Raw genomic sequence first — 18,986 nt, 5'->3', positions numbered from 1 at the left:
AAGACAATGACACTCAAATCAAAACTCCGCTAAAACTCTTAAACTCTCTGTTATTCTCCCTACATTCATCTTGTGCATCCTCAATCATTCACTTAGTTATAGCTCTGTTGCAGCCTCCTTGCAATATCGATTTAAGTCCCAACCACAACTGAGACCCTCTCCCCTCCTAGAAAGTAGTCCGATCTTTGTAACTGGCCAGAAGAGGTGCCCGATAGGCAAGACTCTAAACCAACAAGGTTTAGAACATGCCCGAACTCATTTATTATTCTGTAATGCATTAAGTATTACTCTTTTTCTACTTCGTACTCACTTTAAAGTCCATTTACTGCATTTAACATGGCTAAACCTATGCATTTATTGTCTGAAAAGCTTCACTTTGTTTCTATTTCATGCTTTCTCAATCAGATCTAATGAAATGAAGGCATTTCCAATCAATCTTGAACTAATTAATACTTGGTAAATAACACCAATCAAAAGTCCTTGGTCTCAAGGCATAGAAAAGTACCTTCTATGGACTTAACCCCTCCGTAAACAGTCATTTGATAAAATAAAAAAAGTCATTTTACTTGTGGCACAAGTAACCAACTCAGCCATGCTCGAATGGCCTACAGTCTGCTGGTCTTAGCCAGCAGTGGCACGCTCAGCATTCCATAGTTTTGATAGAAAGCCCAAAAGCCTAAACCAAAGGCTCTAGAAAGGCATCTTTGAAGCTAATCACTCAATTCACCAAACACACAAGGGGAGTTGTTCGAGGCACAAACTAGGCCGAACACTTAGTACTGGTTTGATACTGAGGTGCTTTTATAAAAGGTAGGTATAAAAAAAAGCTGAAAATGTGAAGCATAAAAAATAAGCTTATTCTAATAGCACAGCAGAAGTAGTTTTTTTTTTTCAAAGCACAGCAATACCAAACCAACCCTTAGACCTAGTTTGGGAGTGAGGTGCTTAAAAAAAAAGCACCCATGAAAAAAAGCTGTGAGGGTTTTAGGTGTTTGGTAAACTGAAAAAAAAGGGCTTATTTTGGAAGCTGCTGTGAGAATAAGCTGAAATCAAAGGAAAAAGCTGAAGCTGCTATTTGTAGCTTTGGAAAACTGGCTTTTTTTCAAAGCACTCGAAACTACAGTGCTTCTTTAATGAAAAGACCCACTATTAGACTGCTTTTTTTTCCAAAAGCACTTTTACAAAAAAGTTTACCAAACACTCTGCTGATTTATTTCACAGCCGTTTATTCTCACAGCACAGCCGCTTATTCTCACAGCAGCTTTTTTTCAAAACACAGCAATACCAAACCAGCCCGCTGTTAGTGTCCCTATTCAAAGCAGTGTTCGTGTCATCAGTTTATGCATTGAGGCAGGAATTCATTTTGATATTTCTTTCTTTAGGTAGAAACATAATACACATGATTTCTGAAACATAACGAAAAGAGGTTGCTTGGAGTGTCCGTTTGAGAAATGCAGAAGGATATTTAGATTTAAAAGACGGGTATTGTTTTTTATGTTTTTACTTTTTAGCATCGGATTCTTGTTCGGTAGAGCATTTTTTACGCTCTAAACACACTAACATGGAAATGCAAATTTCTGTGCAGCACTTACTACTAAGTCCTCTCCGGTCCGTAATGTCCTCGCACTGCCTCCCAAGAGGAAGAAAGTTGATCATGCTGACCATAACCTCAATATTGAGGTAATAATATATTGACAAATTGTTAGCGTAGTGTTCGTCAACTCGTCAGCCACTGCAAGAAATAAATGCATTGGTACTTAATGTGTATTACTTCTCAGCTTGACCTCTTCAATATCTTTAGCTCCGACCATTCATCCTTCGAGTACAACTCTGATCTTGCCGACAAACCAATTCGATTCAGGCTTGTTTTCTACAGAGGAATCGCACAAGGTTAGTTATAGTGTTTCTTGTCTTTGCTACTTGACTAGCAACATTGTTTTATCCCTACTGCAGTTGTTGGACGAGTCGAGTTCTTTATTGGCCGATTTTAACAAACTACTTTTGGGGTGTGGCACTCGTCCTTCTGATGTTCAACAAACTTCTATGACTGAATTCTGTGAAGCAGACTAACTGAGGAATCCTTAGACCTGGTTTTCATGCTTTAACTAACCCTGAAGCACAAGAAGTTTTTCTTCTTTCTTCAAAGGTTCTTTTGTCAGCCGGTGTGTTCCCATCCAATCATTTGAAGACTAGGCTGACGACGTTTAGGGATATCCTTCGAAACAGTGCTGCTGCCTTTCTTCAAGCGCAGAGAGATATCGAAACGACCAGTTGTTAAACTTCCTTCCCTGTAAGAGCGCTGTCATGTGGCTGTCGTGAATATAGCCCATCTTAGAGCAATCCTAGACTCTGCGCTCGAGAAACGAGATGAAATGGATAGAGTTCTTGGTGCCTTGTTTGAGAAGACTAAAATTTGCCAAGCTGGTTGATGAGGATGATGTAAATATACGCCAGCTTAGAACAACATGAGACAATTGCCTTGAGAAGCGATCTGAGATGGATGAAGTTCTTGCTGCCTTCCTTAAAAAGACTTTGACAGCAAAGCAGAATTTGGCTTCCATGAATCCTCAGGCAGCTGACGTTCAGTCCAAGAAGCGGGCAGCCAAGATGTTGACTGAGCAGTGCGAATCATCTTGGTTCGACCTCAGGACTAGTTTGTTGAGACATCTGTAAAACGCATTCGGATAACTCGAGCTTACGTTTCTGACGAAGTTTGATGATGATCCTACCCATTTACAGATTGTCTCGCTAACTGGAGTTATACTTTGAGCGTAGGAATTTGCTAATTTGATGATCCTCCTGGTTGTGTTTGATCTAGATTAATTCATGTTGTTTTCAGGGTCTCTATTTGGTATCAACGACTTCGTTTAGTTGTTTGTTTGGGGTTCTTCCCCCCTGTTTAGTACCCATAAATAAAATTAACAGAGAAAATTTTAATTTTAATAATTCACAATAAATAAAATTGGAGTCTCAAATTTTGAGACTCGAAGTGAAGAGGCCTTGCCGGGTAGATATGCGTAAGTCTATATTTTATTGTCATGGGAAGTAACAGTATACTCGTGTCATGTAAGTTGTTCTCCCAAGGAAAGAAGAATTAAGAAGATATAGCTGTGGGACCCATCTCGGACTCCATAATCAACGAGTTAAGGCTCCTCTGAACTTGAACTATCGTTGTTACTCATTCATCATCATACCAAGGCTGCTATGGCTGTGATCATGATCGTGATCAGAGGCGCCGAGAATCAAGATCAGACGGTCGTAAGGCAGCTTCTGTTGGGGTTCAATTTCTCGCTCTAGAAGCAGACATGCCATATTGTGTGCACAAGTACAATTAACCACAACACAAGGATTGTGTAAATACATATTCATTGTATATTTCTTAATATCGTGTTCTATTCACAAACTTATCATTACCACATTTATAATTCGTGTTGATAACACCATGCGACGATGTTGCATTCGCGAACGAAAACATTTGGTCCTCAAAATTTCTTGTCCGAACCAAGGGTAAAGCAATTAATGAGTATTCACTTCGAATTCTCTATATACCATATGAAACAGAAACTGAATTTCTAATCACTTCAGCTGGCAAACCATTTCACTGTAGGAAATTAATATCTGCTTTCAAAGTTTGATCATGCTTTGTATGTATACATAACAAGATAGGGGAGCAGGAAATGCCACCGAGTATACAAAAACTCTCCTCAGCTTCCAATACAGCCAGCCTCCGCCCTGACAACACTATCGACGGCTACAAAGGGCAATCGAATTGTTTGAACACCGTATTGGGCACATGTAACGTCCAGAAAGGTTCGAGTTCATCCCCATTAGTAGCTGCAGATTGAAGATCGGCTTACCAGTTCGAGATGGCTCAGCAAGGCTACACATAACAAATTCTTGAGCCTGTTCATTATGGTTGGACATTTCTGAAAGAAAAATGCATACAAATGTCTTTACGCCACCACTCTGATTACAAGCCGGGTTGTCGATTCAAACATAATAGAGTACAATGAATTTCATTGTTTAAAACTTTAAACCCTCCTCTTAAGTGCATTTTTATCCGACATATAGCCCATCTGCAGGTATCAATACGTGTTTGCACATCAGAGGCCAAGCGTTGAGAGAAGTTCACGCCATCTTGGAGTCTCTTCATCGAAAATGTAGGTCAATGGGGAAACTAGAACTCCGCTGCCTCCAATCTGCACAAATTAGAGCAAAGAGATTAAACCCCGGTATCCAAGGAAAGAAAAATTCTTCGGTCAAACATGGAATTAGATTTAAAATTTCAAGTAACATGGACCAATACTTTTATAATAAATATCATGGCTCACCGCTCTCAGTTGTTGAACGGACTTGTAGAGTGCCTTTTTTGGCACACATATGACTATGGCATAGTAATCGACTGCAATTTGCCCACCACGTTTGCAAAAGACTGGACTTACGGTGGGTCCCTGCATGTGTAACCATGTACATTATTTACAGACTCATCAGACGGAAAAATAAGGATCCGTTTACATACTAATAGTGATAAAAGACCACTTATTATGGTATACTGCAACTTATGGGTCATGGTTAGATACGGTGATGCTTCATTTCAAACCTCACCTGCAAACCAGATAATGATGCCTGGCTCAAGACTCGCTCAGCCACTTCCTCTGCACTGTTTCCTCTCATATTTGCAACTACCTGCCATAAGCCCATAAATATGTAAGAAAACAAAAAACTGAAGGGGCAAAAATGGACTTTTAAAATACGCACCGTGAACTGACCCTCTGCCCTTAGATGTGCCTCTAATCTTTCAAGAATCTCATGTGTCGTGTCAAGGGCGCTTTTCCTTTGGATCAATGACCTCTTGCTTGCAACAAGAACTGCCTAAAGAAATTCTAATTACAACCATACGACAAGATATCGAAAGAGCAGGGTTTCAAACCAGCTCCTTCTAGATGCAAGCTTAAACCTAGGAGATCACATGCTCGGTAAGATGAGCCACAAACCAAGAAGCCTACCTGGCTTTGTAACACAACTCCCCCGTCAATTTCTTTGAGGTTGTTTTCTTTCAGTGTCGTTCCACTACTCACGAGGTCCAAAATTGCATCAGCTATCCCCATCTAAATTTAAAAGAGACACGCAGTATTTAATTATCTTCTCCACAGTTTCAGATTTCAAGGGCAACAATTCTACATTAAGTTACATTGTACACGTTACGTGTGTTTTTTTTCTAAATAAACTTTATTTTCTAGTTGTTAAAATATGGCCTAATTAGTAGAGTAGTGGGTCAGTATTATCCTATTTTGTAGTTAAATGGCATTTGATTGTACTAATATGACACCTATACAAAGGTGTAGATGTTTTGGAATAAAGGGAAGAAAATTATTAAGGAAAAAAAAGTAAAGTTGGTCAAGAGTTCCTCCATAAACCCTAAATCCCTATTTTCGTTATTCTTCGCAAGCATTTTCTCCACTGTCCATATCAGTCATATCAGTACAAAATGTTGGCAATACCCTTTGAAGTAACTACCTATCTACAAAGTCACGGAATGTATTGTCATCTAAAACTTAAGCATGGATTCAGTCTCCAAGCAATATCATAATCTTAATATTCTTAACTGCAGCAATGAGAATCCAATAGAAGTCTGGACAAGTCTACTGTTCAAAGCGACAACTTATGTTGAGATATTGGTAAGTAGATAATAAATAGATAGCCTATGCTTTTCATCAAAAGGACATGAAACACTTAATTAAGAGTGTGTGTGTGTGTGTGTGTGTGTGTGTGTGTATGCTGGCAAATATGCGTCATGCTTTATACTACACTTGGAAAAACTCAACCACGTTATAGGACAATGCTCCTCGTAAACTCAAAACATCCCACCAAATTTTACTCTAACAAAGCATATTCTTACCGCAGGAGCTGCCTCGAGTGCTCCATCAGCAGTTGAAAAACTCACATGGTTCAATCCATTATCTTTCATAAATTTAGGACCGAGCTGCAATAGAAGATGAAAGTGAAATTAAATGCAAACAAAACCCTTATTTCCAAAGAGTCAGCAAAAGAAACTTGTTCCCAATGTAGAAAGTGAAGAATAATACAACACCACAAATCCTAAACGCAATGCATACATAGGTGAAGCCAGTAGCAACTCGGAGAGGTTTCTCTTTAGTCCATTGAGGCATTTGTGCTAGCTCCTTCAGTGAATTTATATTTTCAAAAATCCCGTATTTTGGAATCTGAAAAAAAAAAAGGATAATTGAAGGTATTCAAGATAATACAAGTGGAATAAATGGAGATTCCAAGTTGAGAAAGTAACTCACTGCAAGGGATAAACGGCAGTCCCCATAATCAAGAGCATCATGAATAATGATAAGATCTTCATTCCCCTAAAAGACAACTTTAGATGATCAGATTTCCGTTCTCTTTGGACAAGTAATATCAGTGATAAACGTCAAATATCAATGCATCAGATTCATTTTGGATAATAAATACTGAAATTTTCTTAAGTATGGACAACATTACTGCAAGCAATTTTCCTGTCGCAATCCACGAAATGAAAGGGTCCGCCCAACAAAAAGACATCCTTTTCCAGTTGACCAGGTCACAATTCAAACACTAAAAGGCCAGAGATACTAGAAGATGACCAACTAACAAATTTAATGAGGTATTAGGGCTTGTTTGGATGTGCTTTTAAAATGACTGAAAACGCTTTTAAAAAAAAAATCTTTTTGAGTTCCAAAAGCACTTGAAGTGCTTTATACAAGAAGCACCAGTTATGTGCTTCCTCCAGATAGTATTTAAGTGCTTTTTCAGGATTTACTTGCATTTTTACCAAGGATTGGTACTAAAAATATTTTCACCAAAAGTGCTTTTAGTCATTTTAAAAGCACATCCAAACAAGCTCTTAGTATGCACAAGTGCGTGCATAAGTCCACCTGTTTCTGGCTCTGACATATTTTTCTGGTTTATCAACAACTTCCGGGGTCTTCCCTGAAGGGTTTAAAACGGGGATACCCTACTAACTTTTAAATGATTAGCTTCCTCCTTTATATTTTGGCCCCAAATCCGGATGATACAGGTTTTAAAGATAAGTGTACTTCTTCATAGTCATTTTAGATAACAAACATCGGAAAGAGCAAAGATTTCTTCAAGAGATGCAATGACTGCAGGCAATTTCAAAACAGACACAAATTACTCTGATTTCGTGACATATTATCTATCCATATTCATATCAAGTTATAAAAACTTGTAACGAAATTCAACAAGAATGAAAACAAAGGAAAACCCAATTACGTAAACAATCGAAAATCCCTAACAATAATAAAATTGACTGAACAGATTGTGATACATACCTCTCCGTATTCACTGACAGTATCAAAACCCGCAATGCCAAGGTCCAAGTCTCCAGACAACAACTTCCGCACAATGTCCTTGGGCCGCTGAAACCACACCTCCAAGTTCGATAGCTGCACACAGTAAAATCCATGAAAAATGAAATTAATTTTTCCCACAAACATAAAAAAGAAGGTAAATTTGAAGGATGTTTCGTGAAATTAGAGAACCTGTGGGATTTGGGCGACGTATTGGCGAGGATTGACGTGCTTGACGGACAGCTGGCAGTCCTTGAGGAGATCAAGAGTGTCGGCGGCCATACGGCCTTTGCTGGGCAGGCCGAGGCGAATCTCGTTCCGTTCAGAGACTCGGCCGTTAACTGTTTCCGCCGCGGCCGTTTGCAGCTGCGAGACGCTGCAGGTGATGTGAAAGGAGCGGGAGATGGGGACATAGTGGGTGGGGAAGAAGGGGCTCTTTGGCAGGTTTGATGCCAACATATTGCTGCTATTTTTGTTTGGATTTGGAAATGTGAGGAGTGGGAGACGGCGGTGCAGATGGGGAGAGAGGAGAGAGAGGAGAGGGAGGTCGTAGCTGGGGGGCTGACGGCTGAGAATTAACGAGGTTAAGATATAAGTTACACGTAGTACTTATGGCACTCCAGTCCAGTTTGAGTACAAGTTTTAAATCTCTCGTCTAAAATCCCTGTTATGTCATATAACTTGTTATTTTTACACTTGAAATTCTGTATTTCCAATCATTTGTCCGTAATTTATGTCAATCATCTTATCATCTGTTAAAAAAAAATCCATGAAGCAAAAGGATCGAGAGTAAGCTTCCCTCCATTTCTTTCATGGCCCAACAGAGTAACACAAGGCTTTATAAACGTTTATATTTACGATAAATAATACTATGAATATTAAATTTGTATGTAAAATGATGTGTCATCAATAAAAATGTGCACATTTATTTAACATTTAAATAATAATTCAATCATCATCTTTTATGTTATTTAATTTAGGGAACTTTAACGAAAAGCTTTCGGTACGGTTCAATTTAATGAAAAATCACATTTTTCTACTAAAAAATCAATCATGTTACTATTTATTTTACCATTTATTTTATCCTTACTGTTAAATCTTAAAATTTTCAAACATTTTTCATTACTTTATCCTTTTAATTGAACAAATTTAATTTACGAATTTAATTTCGCATTACTCTTTTCATCGCACACGTTTCCCAAGCTGAAAGCAACCACGTGACGACAATTTCACGCCATGCGGTGATCCAACGGCTGCCAGTGTGGGCACGCGATCCCCGCAATAACTTCGTTAAGAAGTCTTCAGAAAGTCCCCTTCCATTCTCTTCGATTCTCTGCAAACAGCAAAGCAAAACTCCTCCCTCTACTTTCCGTTGACAATCTGAGGATTTTAGGGGTTTTTTAGGGTCTGCTTTCGATGGAATCTGCAACGACGTCGTCTGGTGAGTCGGAGTTCGATTACTTGTTCAAGCTGCTACTGATTGGGGACTCGGGGGTTGGGAAGAGCACGCTCCTCTTGAGTTTCACTTCCGACACCTTCGAGGATCTCTCTCCTACTATCGGTAATCTTATCATTTCCCTATCTTTTTTATATTTATTTTTTACTAATTAATTTTGGGAAGAAAAAAAAAGCGCACAAAGGTTCCATTTTTTAATTTGTAATTTTAATATTTTGCAGGTGTTGATTTTAAGATAAAGCATGTCGCTCTTGGGGGTAAGAAATTGAAGCTTGCAATTTGGGACACAGGTAATTAGTTGTTTTTATATCATAATTTATACTTTTTTATGGGGATTAATTTCCAAATTTGTTGTGCAAGTTTGTGATGTTGTTCAGTTTAAGATTTTTGAATTGCTTGATTGCATTGTTCAGGTAGATAATGATTTTGTATTAATTTGGTTGTGTATGTAGTATGAACTATGTCGATTCGGTTTGATTACGTTTGCAAGTTTAAATGAATCCACTGAAATAAAGATGAATTGTTGTGCATAATGCAGCTGGACAGGAAAGATTTAGAACTCTTACCAGTTCATATTACAGAGGAGCTCAAGGGATAATCATGGGTATGCATGGTTTTTTCTTTTGTTTTTATTATTGTTGCTGTTGTTATGGAATCAATGGGATTTTTTAGTCGTTTACGTATTGTCTGGTGCAGTGTATGATGTGACACGAAGAGAAACATTTACGAATTTGTCTGATATATGGGCGAAAGAGATTGATCTGTATTCCACTAGTCAAGATTGCATCAAGATGCTTGTTGGAAACAAAGTCGATAAGGTATGTCCTCTCAGACTTGTGGTGTTAGACTGTTAGTTATACCTTTCAGTATCTAACTGTTAGTTATACCTTTCAGTATCTAACTGTTAGTTATACCTTTCAGTATCTAACTAAGGGTCTCGGGTCTCAGGCCAAGTTGGTGTTGATCGAGTGTATAAACGCTAATCTCCTTGTCTCTTACGCTTACTAGACTCATAAAAGCGTTGATGGAACAAAATAGAGAGCTCAAAAGAAGGAAAATTAGATTAAATAGAAGGGTATGGAGAAATTAGGATTACCTTCATCTTTTAAATTCTTAATCAACATGCGAGTATAACAACTAAACAACGAAATTACTATATATGTATGCTATGTAGCTTGTCATTAGCCTATCGGAAAGACGAGTTTTCTTCTTGCATCTGTCCACCAGAATCCATGTTGAAGTTATCTTATTTCCAGGAAAGCGAAAGGACTGTTAGTAAAAAAGAGGGGATGGAATTTGCTAGGGAATATGGATGCCTTTTTCTTGAGTGCAGTGCAAAAACTCGAGTAAATGTAGAGCAGTGCTTTGAGGAGCTTGTCTTAAAGGTATGCAAAATTATGGTTTCCGTCTTTTCTCTATGCACTACTATTGATTGTTGGATTGCCTCGTAGCTGCATGCTTAGCATTACATGGGTACATTGGAAATGGTTGTTGCTACTGTAATTCAATGATTTTCACACCCCTATTCGGTAATGTTCCTTAATTCTCCTCTGGTTCATCCAATCCAGTGGTCAGAAATAAATATGGGTGTGTAGGGGAGAAAAGGGTGTGTAGAAATTTACTTCCGTTTCATAACGCTTTGATTCGATAGTGTCAAATCTGTTGGTTTTTGCTTACAAGATGTTTTTCATTCTAAAGTCTGCTATTTTTTTTTTTATATATTAGCATGAACATAAATGTTTGTTCATAGCGATATGATTGTTTGGCCAACAGTTAATATTATGGGTTTAGTTGGATGTTTGTTCTTGTGCTGATGTGATGGGTACCATGTTATGGGGCAGATATTGGAAACACCGAGTCTCGTGGCTGAGGGATCAGCAGGTGTGAAAAAGAACATCTTCAAGCAAAAAGCTCCTCAATCTGATGAATCAGTAAGTGGCTGTTGCTGATGGGGACTGAAGTTCAGGATCAAGATTGAATATTTGCTCGCCGAGTTTCCCTTTGTTTACTTCCTCACAATAAGCCATTCGATTCAATTTATGTGAACTCTGTATGCCTAATGGATTTCAATATGTTTGATGTTTCGGTGCGATTTAAAGTTTACAGACAAGTGTAGATTTATGGTTCCAGAGCTCAAAGTTCGGGTTTGATGTCATGGTGAGAGTTGTGCTGTTCTTCTATCCTTTCTTTGCTTCGTTTATATGGCCATGGAATTGTGGAGATAAGGTTACAGTTTCTAATGTTGTTTGAGCAGAATTATAGTACTAGTACACTGTCCTAAACCATAAACCCTGAACCCGAAATGGGAAATTAATGAACGAGAGGGGCAAGGAGATCTACTCCGTCTGTTAAACTTATTAAAAGTGAAATATAAAACATGTTCTCGACATGTAACGACTAACGAGCAAGATGACCTACTAAACACCAGTTGTTGCTTATGTGGTGGCTGGGGCTACTTCTCTACCAAACCTCGCAAATTGCAAATCAAAACTCAGTTTACTTGTCTACAAAACACTAAGGAGAATATCTGCCAAACGACCCTTGCCGTATAAATTGAGAGTAAGCAAACCACGATTAAACAGAATATAGGTCCACTTAAGGGGAATAACGAACCTAAAGAAACCAAGTCGAATTCAATGGTAGTGCAGAAAACTTTCAGCAGCATGGCAATCCCAAAGTGATTCCACAATAGTGATACTAAGCCATGGACTTTTTCTTCTCTTCTTCCTGTTTCTGCAGCTCGGCGAGTCTTTGAGTCCATGCTCTTTCCCTTGCAACAGCGGCCATTTTTCTCTCAACTCTCTTTATAACTTTCTTCCTTTTAGCCTCCTGCACCAGAGCTTTCCTTTTCTTTTTTTCTGCCTGCACAAATTCAAACGCATTCCATATTAAAAGGAGGAACATATCTGCAAAAGGGGTTTCAACAAACATGCAAGGTCAAGTGATAAGCTTGTATGTCATGCAACTCGGTACAAATTGAAGTCCCATCCCAACTTAAAGGATGGTCCCAGGCCAAAACGACTCCGTTGTAGTGATGGTTTCTCAAGTTCAAATAGAAATGACAAACTACATAAGATTGTTTTATATGCCGGAAAAGCAGTCCATGGGAATACTGCATCACCAAAATGGCTGTTGTTACTTGTTACTAATTATATAGTATTAAACTACAGTGGCGTTCAATGATCCATACAGCCAACCTCATCTAATGAGATAAGGCTTGGTTGTCGTAGTATTCTACTATCCACAAGAAAATACGATAAAAGTAATGTCTGAATTATTAATGTTCCAAAACAAGTTCAGAACCACACTTCATGAATAATGAGATTCCTTTTCTATTTGTTAAAACACACAAGTATTTCTAAAACAATAATAGAGAAGAAGCCTAAAACATAATCAGACTCCTGAAAAAGTTAATGAAATACACACCAATATAAATGCACGACGTTGCCTCATGCGCTTCTTCTCATTCCTTCGCTTCACACTTCCCTCATTGGGTCTATTAGGAACTATTGGCGCACCAGGAACACACTGAACTGCAGCAAATGGTCCTGCATTCAAATAATAACAACATAACTTACACTTGAGTCAAATCTCCAACTAAACCACTTCCCCAAACCCTACATGTAAATCAACAAGCATTGGCAAGACTCGACGGCTAAGAAAGTGTTTTTTTCTTTCCTCAGTAACCAAACATAACATTTCCAACAGTTCAAACAAATCCAAGAGGTAGTTCTTAAATTATAAGAGTTCAACTACAAACTTAGGAACGAATTGAGGATGAACATACCTGGAGGTCTTACGCTGGCCCTTTTTCGACGTGGCTTGTCGGTCGGACGCCGTTTGGGGAAACGAGTATCTGTCAAGCTGTGAAAATAGTTGGAAATGGGGAAAAACCACGGAGCTTGGCTGCCACCAGAAACGAAGCGAAGCTCAGGTTTCGGACACGCAGAGTTGGCAGCAAAGGACGTCAAGGAAGAAGTTGAGGTTCGGGATATTAGGGTTCTTGATAGAGGTCGAACGATGGACCTTAGGGCTCCGAATACCATCTCTTTTAGTCACAAAAATATTGATGAGTATCTTCTAACAGTCCCAGTCTGAAATCAAATTAGTACATCACACATAAATTGCAATGAATTCAAACAGAAACGAATACAAAACAACAAAATGTGGATCACAAAACCAGTGTATTTTTCCTTACCACCCTAAATTGGTGGCGAGCATCACCAGCGCATTGATTGCCGTTAAATGAGTGTGATGTAATCTATCTACCGCACAAGTGTCGACATTTAAACTCATCTAACGGCAATCCATGCGGTGGTGCGAGCAAAATATTTCCATCAAACCAACACAGAAAGAATGATTTGTCATAAATTAAAAGAAACCCAGTATTTGCTTTTGGACGCACAAATATAGAGGTATTAGTTTCCATTTCAATGGCGGAAATCAAGAATTTCAGGGTGAAATTGAAAAACCCCGCACTATACTAAACCCTGATGAAATTCTCTGCTCTAATTTCACAGCCCTAAAGTTCGAAAATAGGGGAAAATGCCATTACCTGCTTAAAGCTCTTGCCTTCTCTTTTCGCAGCCAGTGTACGGTGTGTTGAGAGAGAGATGCAAGCGGTAGACTGAGACGGAGCGCTGAGCAGAGCAAGACAAAGAAGTTGAACAAAGTTGAGGCCCAAAATATGTTGGCTGGATTGGATCGACCCATTATGGATCAGTTTCGCCTGGGCGGGGCTTCTTGTTAAATGAGCTCATCTATTTTACTAAAATCTTAATGCAGGAGAGATTTTTTTTCGCTTTTTATATTAGCATCCCACAAAATGTTGAATTCATCTCACATTAAAATTTAATATTAAATAATTTATTTACCCTACCATACAATGGCAATTTTAAACTTATTAGGTTTAAAAAACAAAAAAATTCTAAATACACCCCAAATCACTTTTAACGTATTATTTATCTTCTTCAACTATTAAAATCCCTCCAATCCTCCATTGTTGAACAAAACTCTAACCAATGAAACTACAAACATGTTGATTGAGAAAAATTATTTTTGACGAATGAAACACGAAATCGATGTTTCGGAAGCTTTACATGAGGTAAGACTTCATATTCTTTATTATTTTAGTGATTTTGATGACATCGATAATTATTTAATCTTGCTTTTGCTGCATTATTCAAGCTTCTATGTTCGTATTCATCTTTTAGGGATCACAAGGATTACATGAAGAATTAAACACCTAAAATTACCACAAAATATTAAAAGCAGACGACATTGGTTTTAATGGTAGAATTGAAAACAACCCATATATGCTTTAAATCTCAAGCGGCATCTTCTGTCAAAATTCCAGTCGGCATTTTTTTGTCCAAATTAAAAGCTTTATAATATTTGAGAAATGTGGGGTGTATAAAAAAATATGAGGTGCATGTAGAAAATATAAGGTGTATATTGAGAATGTGAGGTGTGGGGGTATTATGGGGAAGTAAGTGAGGTGTATTAAGATAATTTTTCATTGAAAAAGCAAATGTGGGGTTTATTCAACAATTTTGTGGGATGTTAATATAATAAGCCTGTTTTTTTTTTTTTTTTTGTCATTCGAAAAATACTAAAGAAACTGCATTATGTAGATAACATCAAATTCATCTTTCTAATAGAGGGGAACATACTTGTATTGTTTTGAACTTCTACCTAGACATTGTAAATTTGAAAAGAAAAGTGTTATTCACACATAGGGGTGGGTTCAAAAAAACCGAAAACTGAAAACCAAACCAGACCGAGGTCAAAAAAAACCGAATCGAAAAAAAACAGAACCAAAACTGTCAAACCGAACCGAACCGAATCTGGCCAGTTCGGTTTCTGTTTTTGAGGTTCGGAAACCGAACTGAATCGATATGTATATATTTAATTTTTTTTTTTTTGAATATTTATAAATAGTTTAGTCATACAATCATAACAAAACAGAATATGTTGCCAAGTTGGTTACAATGAAACTTTTCAAGCTAGAGTGCATAGGTTCGAACCCTCGTGCCTTCAATATTTCGAAGAAATTTTTTAATTTTTATAAGAAATCAACAAAAATTTTATAAGAAATCAACAAAACCCTTTTAACCCTAGCCACTAGGTAGCAGCCGCACCTCACCTTTTCTATTTTTCATTCCCCCTCTTCTCTCTCTCGTTCCTTACCTCCAGACTCCCTCAATATCCATGTCCATGCCTCCAATTTCTCCATTCTTCTCCATAACCCTCATCCTCCTTTCTATCCCAAGCTTCATATTTGTGATACCCCCATGTCGATGCAGAGTCTCACCCCCGTGACCGCGATCCGCGACTTCCTCGCTGTTTCGAGTCTTGATGACGACCCACAACTTCCTTTACAAGGTTAGTCTCATGGTAATTTCTCTCATGTTCTACAGATTTTCTTTTCAGTTTCATGTGTTTTGCAAATTTTATTTTCAATTTCATGGGTTCTGCAACTTTTCAATTTCATGGGATTTGCGATTTTCTTCTTTTCCTAGAAGAAGTGTGAAAAATTGTGTATATGTATTATGTAATATTCCTACCCATATACATACTTCGAAACATGCTTCTTCTTCAAAATTTCTACTATTAAACTGTTAGCCATTTCCATTGTTTTTCTCAACTCATCTTCTGAGGTTTCATAAGTGTTGCAGAGGCATGCAAACAAGTCCACAACTTTGTTGCCTTTCCTCACTGAATCATACACTAATCAAATCAGCTCCAATAAAATGCCAAAATGAAAGAAGAAGATAGGGGAAACAAATGGGCAAAATTATCAAAAGCAGAAAAAAGTTTCAAAAATTGAATATCCCTCCTTGAAAATGAAAGGGAAATTATTATATGTAAAGTGGTGAAAATATTACCCAAGCGTGTTGAATCATGGATGTTGAACTTTCTGAAGCGAACAGGGACGTGAATTATTAAAATTCCCTGTACCAAGGAAACTCAGCAAGTAAGAAAAATAACATGTTCAAGTAGGAAGTCAAAAAGGAGATATGTATATGGGTAGGAATATTACATAATACATATACACAATGTTCTGCAACTTTTCAATTTCATGGGTTTTCATGGGTTCTGCAACAATCATGTATTGATTGCGATTTTATTTTCAAATTCATTGCTATAGATAATCTCCTTCCTTTGCTTTTACAGCCTTCGTTTGGGTTTTGATTCATTTGATTGCTTCTTAATGAGAATTGTGAAATTGGAGAGCGTTTCGATTTGGGTTTTCCTTGATGAAATTTTTTTACTTTAGAGCTTCGAAATGCAAGAAAATAGGAAGAAGGTTTATGAGTTTATGGTTAGTGGTTACTGATTCAGTTCATTTGGATTTTGTAGGTAGAGATGGTTTGACCCACAACATGTTGGATAACATACATGCTCACTGGAAGCGCCGAAGAGTGCAAGATTAAATGCAAAGGTGTTTGTAGAAAAAGAAGGAAAAAAAAAAAACCGAACCGGAAAAAACCAAACCAAAAAAAAACCGAACCAAAAAAAATTGAAAAAAATTGAACCGAACCGAACCGAATCGAAATTTCGGTTCGGTTTCGGTTTTGGCAAAAAATCGAACCGTTTCGAACCGAACCCAGCCCTATTCACGCATATATTTTCCTTCCATACATCTTTGTTAATATTTGGCTATTGATCTTCTTCAATTCATTCGATCTGATAGCTAATGAGGACTGCATAAAAGGTAAAAATAAAGGTGTGGACAACACTATTTAAAAAAAAAAAATCTTTTTCAGAGGGAAGAAAAGAGTTTATCTCATTTTTTTAGAATTCATAAAGTTTTGCCCTTATTTACATGTGAAAAAGACGTTACTAACTGACACGCCCCAACCCGGAATATCCACTGGGACTCCGAATCAAGCTGTGTTGGCCGACACCTGGAAGGTAACGAAGCCATAAAGTATAATGATGTGGAAAATGTGAATAAATTTAAACCTAAAAGTACTTGAATACAAGAGTGCGCTGTGAGTGGGGATGAACCCATTTCACACGCGACGTCAGAGCATAAGTAAAGTACAGTAGTGTGGATAAGGATCATACCCTCAAAGGTAGCCACCTATACTGAGATTTGCTACGAATCCTCGTCGATAAGAACTTTCAGCAGCTAAAACCTGGAGGGATGCAAAAATAAGGGTGAGTGAGCCTAAAAATAAAGTTTTTAATAAAAACCTTTTGAAAACATTATAACCCCTCACTGTAAAACCCATATAATTTCCCAGAAAATAATAATACATACGTATATAGAAATCATGTTCAATAGTAGTGAAAACCACGTATATGCCATATCAAGTATCTCAGTAATGAAATAAGTAAGCCAAGGTGAAATAAATCAATGTAAAATGATATGCCAGCCGGAGTCACCTAACGTGATTGGTACGGCTGAACCTATAGCTCATTCACCAATTCATGTAAACGAGTCAGAACCACCTAATGTTGTATGTACAACAAGGCTGGGTGTAAATAAGTACGCTCAAGTGTTACGATCACGTGATGGCTGTGTGAATAATCATGGGTCACCGACGAGTCAGAACCACCTAATGTGGTCTATACGACAAGGATGTGCACAAAACTTGGATCCAAGGTGAGTGTGCGATGTATGAGGTGAACATCACGTGAAGGACTATGCCCTGGCCACGGGCGGGAGCACTAACACCAGGGTGCAGGATAATGAGCTCTACGTGCCTCTACGTATAACCATAACCAATGCAACCACTATCATCATTCAGTACTCACCTGAAACTTACCTGGCCTCCGCAGCGTCATACAATAGTATGCATATACATACGAATGCATATAATAAAATGAAATGCAAGCATGACATGGCATTTAAAAACGTAAATACATTTAAAACAATTTTTGGGAAAATAGAAAACATTTATACGTATATATAGAAAACCAAAAGCCTACTCACCTGGAGTACGCGCTACAACTCCTTAGCAGAAACATCAAGGTATCATGAACGATCGGCGCCTAAAACAATTATCAAATCATGTCTTCGAATTCTTATCAATAAAATACGTAACTTACATATCCTATTCGGAAAGATTCGTATGTCAGATTCCCGATCCGTAAGTTTCTAATATCCTCAAATATTACATATTATAACATATCAAAGTTTGGTGACGATCCAACGGTCGGATCGTCGATTGCTATATTAATCAAGCGGCGGATCTTAATGGAACTAAGTTTAAATGAAGGAAATTCATTCATCAGACTTTACAAATGGAACAAGGGTATTCAAATTTAACCTAGGAAGGTCAGGGGACGTCTCGGCCCACGCACCGCCGCAGGTGGCAGTCGACCACCCCGACTCGCCAGAAATCCAACTATTTCTAAAAATTACCAAATTTTACAAGAATGAAGATGTCAATGAGTAGAGTAACTTTCATACCTGTGACTAAGGCCAATTTGGCCAGAAAAAGCCCCAATTTCACTAAAACCCGCTGGAAACCCTAAGATTGGGTGTTCATCAATTCGTTGTCACCGGTGTTCCGCCACCTCGAAGGTGGTTTGGGCTTTGTTCCTAGGCTCTAGAGAAGGTTTTTGGTGGTTGTGGTAGGAGTCGAAGCATGCATAAATGGGAAATCTCCAGCCGTGCACCCCTCGACGCCGTCGGTGCCATATCTCTCGAAATGGAGGCCGTTAACTCTCGAATTTGGAGTGGAAGTTGAAGAAGAGCAGTAGAGGGGTTGTTTTCAAGTGGGGGGCTGGCCTTGGATGGCAGGGAAAACGCCGGAATTGGCGTCGGAAATTATGAAGGAACCAAGTCGGAGAACCGGGTTGTCGGGTCAAGGAAGGGGGGTCCGGGTTCCCCTCCTTCTTCCCCCTCTCCTTTCACCTCTTTTCTTTTGTTTCTGATTGGTCACCCTTTCTTCCTCTTCTTTCTTATTCGTCGGTTCCTCCCTCCTTTCCCTCCTTTATACTCCATCTCCACCGCCCATCACCATCTTTCTTTAAATATGGGCCACACACGTGGCATTCCATATTTTTCTCCAAAAATCTGGTGTTTTCCTGAAACTAATTAATTTACTAAAATGCCCCGACTTTAAACGTTAATATCTCATTCGTTATAACTCCAAATTGCGCTCCGTTTGCACCTACGCGTCCGTAGTGACGAGTACTACGAGGACATACCAAGA

General features: G+C 38.3%; 3 protein-coding genes across 3 annotated transcripts; 1 reads left to right on the top strand and 2 right to left on the bottom strand.

The window, feature by feature from the left end:
• Positions 1–3,565: 3,565 nt before the first annotated feature.
• Positions 3,566–8,056, bottom strand: LOC103409380 (ATP phosphoribosyltransferase 2, chloroplastic-like). The gene is made up of 10 exons (XM_008348193.4): positions 7,551–8,056; positions 7,341–7,454; positions 6,309–6,374; positions 6,117–6,224; positions 5,900–5,983; positions 5,007–5,108; positions 4,759–4,872; positions 4,606–4,686; positions 4,332–4,451; positions 3,566–4,199 (listed from the first exon to the last, which is right to left on the bottom strand). Exons 1-10 carry the CDS (start codon positions 7,815–7,817, stop codon positions 4,104–4,106), a joined length of 1,152 nt encoding a protein of 383 aa, XP_008346415.3. The 5' UTR covers positions 7,818–8,056; the 3' UTR covers positions 3,566–4,103.
• Positions 8,057–8,514: 458 nt separating this feature from the next.
• On the top strand, positions 8,515–10,969 carry LOC103436623 (ras-related protein RABC1-like). The gene is made up of 6 exons (XM_008375067.4): positions 8,515–8,919; positions 9,036–9,104; positions 9,353–9,418; positions 9,511–9,632; positions 10,071–10,199; positions 10,656–10,969. Exons 1-6 carry the CDS (start codon positions 8,775–8,777, stop codon positions 10,761–10,763), a joined length of 639 nt encoding a protein of 212 aa, XP_008373289.3. The 5' UTR covers positions 8,515–8,774; the 3' UTR covers positions 10,764–10,969.
• A 301-nt stretch (positions 10,970–11,270) lies between these two features.
• Positions 11,271–13,592, bottom strand: LOC103436622 (uncharacterized). Its single transcript, XM_008375066.4, has 4 exons — positions 13,370–13,592; positions 12,602–12,908; positions 12,241–12,362; positions 11,271–11,676 (listed from the first exon to the last, which is right to left on the bottom strand). Exons 2-4 carry the CDS (start codon positions 12,858–12,860, stop codon positions 11,512–11,514), a joined length of 546 nt encoding a protein of 181 aa, XP_008373288.3. The 5' UTR covers positions 12,861–12,908; positions 13,370–13,592; the 3' UTR covers positions 11,271–11,511.
• Positions 13,593–18,986: the final 5,394 nt, after the last annotated feature.

Source organism: Malus domestica, chromosome 05 (genome assembly GCF_042453785.1).
Source record: "Malus domestica chromosome 05, GDT2T_hap1".
Taxonomy (NCBI): Eukaryota; Viridiplantae; Streptophyta; class Magnoliopsida; order Rosales; family Rosaceae; genus Malus; species Malus domestica.
This window is presented reverse-complemented; position numbering and strand designations above follow the sequence as displayed.